A 7656-nucleotide genomic window follows, 5' to 3' on the forward strand; every position below is an offset into this window, starting at 1 on the left:
GATGTCAAATCTGTGTTTTGAATGGACCACTTGAAGAGGAGGTATATGTAGGACAACCCCCTGGTTTTGTAATGAAAGATCAAGAGCTGAAGTTCTACACGTTAAGGAAATCACTATATGGTTTGAAGCAAGCTCCAAGAGCTTGGAATAAAAGAACAGATGGTTTTCTAAAGGGCATTGACTTCAAAAAATGTGTATTGGAGCATGGAGTATATGTGAATACGAATACTAATGAATGAGTAATCATCCTTTTTCTATATGTGGAGGATTTATTGATCACATGTATCAATGGTGAGTGAATTTCAAAGTTCAAGAGTGAACTTATGCATGAATTTGAGATGACAGACCTTGGTCTCATGACTTATTTTCTTGGCATTGAGTTCCACAAGTCAAAATTGGGACTTCTCATGCATCAAAGGAGATATGCTCTTGAGATATTGAAAAAGTGTGAAATGGAGTATTGCAATGCTGTCATTTCTCTAGCTGAACCAAGGTTGCAATTGTATAAGAATGAGGATGAGGAAGATGTTGATCAAACTCAATATAGGAGGTTGATTGGATCTTTGCGTTACTTATGCAATACACAACCAGACTTAGCGTTTAGTGTCGATATTGTCAGTAGATTCATGGAGAGACCAAATGTGTCTCATATGGAAGAAATCAAGAGGATCAAATGTCGTGTTAAAGGTTCTGTTGGCTGCCAAATACTCTTTCCCGCAGCGGATACGCGCATAAAATGCAATTTGCTCGATTTTACCGATTCTAACTAGTGCAAAGATATGGATGATCAAAAGTCTACAGCTGGATACATCTTTATGTTTGGTGTGACACCAATCTCTTGTTGTTCGAAGAAGGAACCGGTAGCTCCATTCTCATCTTGTAAGGCCAAATATATTGCCGCTTATGTTATGCATTTGCCAAGCCATATGGCTTATGAATTTATTGGAGGAGCTAGGCAGCAATGAGGGTGAGACTATCATACTCTTAGTTGACAATATTTTCGTGATTAATCTTGCTAAGAACATAATTGCACATGGGAGGAGCAAACACATTTATATGAGGTTCAATTATTTGAGGGAACTTGTTAGTGATGGAAAGTCACGATTGGGATATTGCAGAAGTGAGGAACAAGTTGCTGATTTGCTGACAAAAGGGGCCACAAATGATGTATTCAAGAGGTTGAAGAAGAGCAGGGGTATGGTGGACTTGCAACAAAGGAATTAAGGTGGTGTGTTGAAGTTTGTGAAGTATTTTATGTGGTGTAACCGGTTACAACTGGAGCTAACATACATTCTAGTTACAGAGAAGTGAAGTTTTCGTATGGGTAACGAGATACCAGAAATGGTGTAACCAGTTACCACTAAAGCGAATTAATTTGATTTAATTTCAGTGTCAGGTGTGACCGATTACTTGTTTTGGTGTAACCGATTACAACCCTGAGTTTTTGTTTTTTCTGTTGTTGTACTTGGTCAATTTACATTTCAATCATTGTGTAACTTGTATATAAGTGTGCAGGGTGCACTCTCATCCTAGTTAATGAAACATCTCATTCTCACCCTCAACTCTCTCTCTCTCTCTCTCTCTCTCTCTCTCTCTCTCTCTCTCTCTCTCTCTCTCTCTCCCCACCAAAATTTACTCATTCCAAGTTTCACCAACTTTATAGTTGCTTGTTCTAACAAAAATGGGGTTTTCTCGATTAAACCAGAGACATTTTGTAGTCTCATTTATCTATTTGATCTTTTCAATTTAAATATCAGTCACACCGTTTAAATATACAACTAATATTTAAAGTTTACATAGAGTTTATCGTTTAGACAATCCTCATACAATTTTTCTTATTACAATAGCAAATAAACTGTTTACATGAGATATGTCGTTTAGACATTCTTGATAATTCTAAATATAAATACGACTACCCACACATGTTAACGAAATGATTATTCATAGCATAGACATAAACATAATATGAAAATAGAAGAATAATAAAACAAATAATATAATAGAACCTAAAACTACTTTTAAAAAACTACACCCTTTAATCATTATTATAAACAATAATTTTTTTTAGATAAATTAAATAATTAATGTATCTAATCAGATATATTGTTTATAATAATGTTCAGAAAGTGTCCTAAAAATTAATGACTATTGAAAAAATATAAACCAATATGGTGGATGTCAAAACGCCAACATAAACCTACTGAGGCAGAATATGGGTCGGAGGCAAATATGACTGCAGAAGTGAGGTGGCACAGTCACCTGTTATGTGAACTTTGACTATCAACTCCTACTCCTTAAATTGATTTGTGACAACATAGGTGCCACTTACTAATGCGCAAAAAAATCCAATTTTCCACTATAGGATGAAACACATAGGCAGATGATTATCACTTTTCAAATTAACTTGTCCAATGTGGAAAACTAATGGTATCTCCCTCTTCCCCTAAAGATCAATCAACAAACATCCTTACAAAACTAAAATTTATATAGTCTTCACCAAGGTGAAGAACTAAAATTTTTTTTTTTTAGTATTTTCTTCGGTCTTATTTATAAAAGGAAATTTAACTTTTAAATTTATTAAATAATCAATATATTTATCATATATTATTCAATATATTAAAAAGTTAAATTCCCTCTCAGAAAGAGTACAATATCATCAATTATCTATGAGGTAAAAATTTCCAATTCAAATTATTTAAAAATTCATAAAAAAAATAGTAATTGAGATAATCATTTTATCTTTATTCTCTCTTTTTCTTTTTTTCCCTATCACCCCTTTCTCTGATAACAGTAACACTTTATTTTCTTTATCACCAAGTCATGACTCATGCATTGAAGCAAAACGATTCGTATTTCTTGGAATACATGAAGCATCTTTACTTACTCCAACCATTCCAATACAAAACCCAAACACAATTGTTCCTTGTCCAGTCCTTTTCCTCTCTCTTTCACTCTGTCCAATTTTTTAAAATAAACTAATACTATTAACCCAAGAAAAGTTCACAAAAACATGCATGTCTTTTGTGTTGAGTTGAGACTAATTTAATATTTGCATGGGATTTAGAGCAAGATTTTTGTTGGATAACAACAAAAGAACCACAAGAAACTTATGCTCCACGCACACCATCTTTTTCTTTCTTATATACAAAGCAAAAGCATTTCTTCTCTTCTCTCTCTCTCTCACCTCCACTACCTGTGTTGCTTTATACTTTGCAACTTTCAATCTTTTCTTTGCTTACCTATGTTACTTCTTTATATTAGACACATTAACAAACAACAAATATTGTCGGTTATGTGTTTCTGTGTTAAAATCTATCCAAAGTTCGAAATAGAATCTCTTCATTATCTGATAATTAAACCGTTTAGGAGTATTAATTAATGTGGTCAAAATGTGTAAGTAAGAGTTCAACTTTTTATTGCTTTCTGACCCAAAATTATTTGCACCTGATCCTGATTTTTGAAATGCAGAAGAAACCCATGTGCACTTTCCTATTAGGCCTCACTTTTGACTGCATAGAATGGTCCTGTGATTTAGTAGTTACTACTTTATAGTCTTGTTCTTGTTACTTGGTTCTTAATCTTAGTTTTTCAATCTTGTCTTTTGGGGTCTAAGTTTCTGAGCAAAGTACCATCAAGAAACATTGGATTTGTTCATTTTTCTTCAATAATCAGAAGTAAGTAACACAATGAACTTTGTAACGTTCTCTTCCAAAGGAACTTGGAATCCTATCATGACTTCTGATACAACCATCCAAAGTTACTGGCTGAATTGGAAGTTTTTTGTTTGTGTCGTTTTAATCATTCTTTCAACCATCTTTTCATCATTACTTATATGGAAGTATGAGGTTTTAGTTTCATCATGGAAGTCAAAAAGAAATGATAACATAGAAATCCAGAAACAAACATCATCATCAGCAAGTTTGTATTTGTATGAGGATGAAACATGGAAGCCTTGTCTTAAAGGAATTCACCCTGCATGGTTGTTAGCTTTTAGAGTTTTTGCATTTATTGTGCTTTTGGTGCTTCTCATACTCACTGCTACTATTGATGGAGGAAGCGTTTTTTATTATTATACTCAGTAAGTTTTCAATTTTCATTACATTTGAATTGAAATTTAGATCAGTGCTATATAGTTATGTTTTCTTTGTTTTGGTTCTGTGAAACAGGTGGACTTTTACTTCAGTTACTGTCTATTTTGGGGTAATAATTTTGTTTCATTATCAATGTTGCTTAATTATTTGTGTATAATGTAGTGTGTAATCTCTGCTATGCTATTGATGTTGTAGCTAGGATGTTTGCTCTCCATGCATGGATGTTACCAGCATCATAAAAAAGCAAGTGGTGATAAGGTGAACAATGTGGATGGAGATTCTGAGCAAGGAATTGATAATTCTTCTATACTGCCTCAAAGTTCTAATCCATCTAGTCATGATAAATCTCAACAAGAACATTTTGTTCGCAAACATGCCGGCATTTGGGGTTATATCTTTCAAATACTATTTCAGGTAAGTTTCAGACAATATATGGCCTAAACATGTGCTTATGAGCGGGAGAATCTTCACCTTACAAGTCAGTTTTACATGGTTGAGTTCTGCTAATTGCCAATTGACCATATCATGAATTTTTGTTTCTTGCGAATAGATTAATGCAGGTGCGGTAATGCTGACAGATTGTGCATTTTGGTTCATAATTGTTCCTTTTCTAACCATCAAAGATTACAATATAAATTTAGTAAGTATACTATCATTTTATATTTATTGTCTCATGGATATAATTTCTAACTTTGACTTAAAAAATAAGTTATATTGTATACTTATAAATTGGTATATGTGGCAGTTGACCATAAGTATGCATACCATCAATGCTGTTTTTCTGCTAGGAGATACAGCTTTAAATTGCTTGGTGAGTTTATATATTTGATTATTATTACTACATTGAATTGTACACTGTGAATTCTTACTGTTGCTAATTCTTTGTCCTCTTCAGCATTTTCCTTGGTTTCGAATGGGATACTTTTGCCTATGGACAGTTACATATGTCATTTTTCAATGGATTGTTCATGCTATAGTTAAACTCTGGTAATAATAATAATAATAATATCTCTCTTTATGTTTTTCCAATTCAACTACTACAATGCAAATGTCTTACATATGCAATAATGTCTAACATAAGTTTCTTGTTTTGAAAAAACAGGTGGCCATATACATTTCTTGACTTGTCATCCCACTATGCTCCATTATGGTATGAAAATTTTCTCTCTCTCTGATTCTTTCTAGTGTTTGTTGATTGTGATAAAGAGTTGATATTTGTTTGATTTTCAGTTACTTGTCGATGGCGTTACTGCATATTCCGTGCTATGGTATCTTCATATTGATAATGAAGCTCAAACACAATGTGCTGTCAACGCGGTTTCCTCACTCGTATCAATGTGAAAGATGATTTGGACTTGGGAATTTGGCTAGTTATATTTTCTTAACAATGTCAATTTTTATGTAGAAAAAGGGGAGGGGGTGAGTAGTGAGAAAACATAAAATACGGGATTGTATCGTAAGTTTGTAGTATTAATTTATGGGAATTTTTTACTAGAAGTATATGACAAATTATATCACAATATTTGTTTGTTTTTAGATCTTTGAAATGCATTCTTTTATCTTCATAATAATAGAGATGTGTGATCTTATTGATATTTAAAAAAAAAAATAGAAATTGAGGACAAATAAACTTAAATGTAATTTTTTATTCACTTTATCAGATTCTTCCAACTAAAGCTGAAAAGAAGTCGAGTCGAGTTCGACTCTATTCGACTCGTTAAAAATTGATTCAGTTCAAATATCAGTTTGAATTTGATACAAATTTTTTTAAATTCAAACTCATAATGTTATAAGTTTACGAATAACTCGATTCAATTAATTAGATTTATCTTATTTGTTTCTAGATTAAAAACTTATTTTTTTAAATATTTGATATTAATATTTTTTAAAAAGAAAATATTAAAATAAAACAAAAATTATAAGATTAGTAAATATTGCATGTTTAAATCTTTGAATCTGAATTAACTAAAATAAATTAAAAATATATGATTTTTAAAAAAAATTTAAAGATATATTTATATGACATAGATTTTAGATATTTTTTAAAATTAAAATAAACTTAAAAGATCTATTTGTTTTTTTATAATTTAAAGATATTTAGAAAATAAAATTGAAATTAGAAAATATATGTTCATTTTTAAATTATTTTTATAAAAATCATAATTCATATGATGTTGATTTTAATTTTATAACTATTTTTGAAAATATTTTCTAATTTAAAATATAAATTATCAATTAAAATCTTTAGATTTATATATATATATATATTATATATTATATATATATATATATATATATATATATATATATATATATATATATATATATATTATATATATATATATATATATATATATATTGAATTGTGTATTGAAACTGAAAGGTATGTTTTGTGATGTAGCTTAGAAGTTAGACTTCAGTCCCCAAGCACATAACATTATGTTTTGTTGCAGACAAAGAGAGGAATATCTTGGTTACCGTGGTTGCAGACATATAAAGTGGAATATCTTGGAATATCTTTTTCTCATACCTATATATTTACTATATAGTATATAGGTTGTGAGGTTGTTGCAATGATATTTATTTTATTTCAACTACCTTGATTGATTGATGAATTGTTATAAATTTGCTATTATTATTTAAACATCTAAAATCAATGGAATCAATAGCTTCAAACTCTCTATGTAAGAAGACGTTCTATGTAAAAAGAAGAAGAATGTATGGGTGATTTTCTTTTTCTTTAGTTTTCTCTATAAGAAGGTATGATTTGTTCTCTTTTTCTTTACTTTTCATGCAAAAAGATAAACTTATGCTATATTTTTTTGTCAATAGTTCAAAATCCGACACTGAAGCATCGGAATCGTGCAATATTCAGTCCGCCAAACACCCTAGAAAGGTGTGGTTTCAATCTTCTCTGATTTTTTACTGCATCTTTTTTATCATAGGTGACTATTCAGTTAAAAGTTAAACGTATTGAGGTAATATGACCCCTTTCATTTCGCTATGTCAAACGAGTCATCGCATTCTTGATGATAGCCGATTTACATTAACGGCTACAAAGACTTGTAATTTATATGTGTGTGCATGTGCACCTAGGCATAGAACTCCCTTTGAAGTGAGATTGAGTATAAATGTGTTGTTATTTAGTGCGTTATTGCGGTGTAGCAGAGCGATTTAGTGCAGCAGCCACAAGACATGCAGTAGAAGAGCAATTTACTTTAGTGGCTGTAGCAACTACAATAGCGGCCAAAGTAGCAGTTGTTGCTTGCAACCACACCTCATAATGAGATCAATTTTTATTTTTAAAACCTTAAAACTGAACTGTTAGGGCATTTTGATTGGGGTATCTTATGAAATTCACTTCTATTAAATAACATCGAAGCAGTGTTTGAGCTTCGTCTATCACTCTCAGTCATGCTCTCATATTTCACTCTCATTGTCATTCATACCATGTAGTTTTTGAGTTTTTATGTATATAATATAAATGATATAAATTGTATCTGGTTTCAATCTCTTTTGATTTTTGAACAAATATTTATGTTATTATTTGCCTTAACCTTGTAAT

General features: G+C 30.9%; 1 protein-coding gene across 1 annotated transcript; it reads left to right on the forward strand.

The window, feature by feature from the left end:
• Nucleotides 1-2952: 2952 nt before the first annotated feature.
• On the forward strand, nucleotides 2953-5627 carry LOC127073933 (uncharacterized). Its single transcript, XM_051015180.1, has 8 exons — nucleotides 2953-4078; nucleotides 4167-4200; nucleotides 4287-4505; nucleotides 4642-4731; nucleotides 4837-4902; nucleotides 4987-5078; nucleotides 5194-5241; nucleotides 5322-5627. The coding sequence occupies exons 1-8, from the start codon at nucleotides 3687-3689 to the stop codon at nucleotides 5437-5439; spliced, it is 1059 nt and encodes a 352-aa protein (XP_050871137.1). The 5' UTR covers nucleotides 2953-3686; the 3' UTR covers nucleotides 5440-5627.
• Nucleotides 5628-7656: the final 2029 nt, after the last annotated feature.

Source organism: Lathyrus oleraceus, chromosome 4, assembly GCF_024323335.1.
Source record: "Lathyrus oleraceus cultivar Zhongwan6 chromosome 4, CAAS_Psat_ZW6_1.0, whole genome shotgun sequence".
Taxonomy (NCBI): Eukaryota; Viridiplantae; Streptophyta; class Magnoliopsida; order Fabales; family Fabaceae; genus Lathyrus; species Lathyrus oleraceus.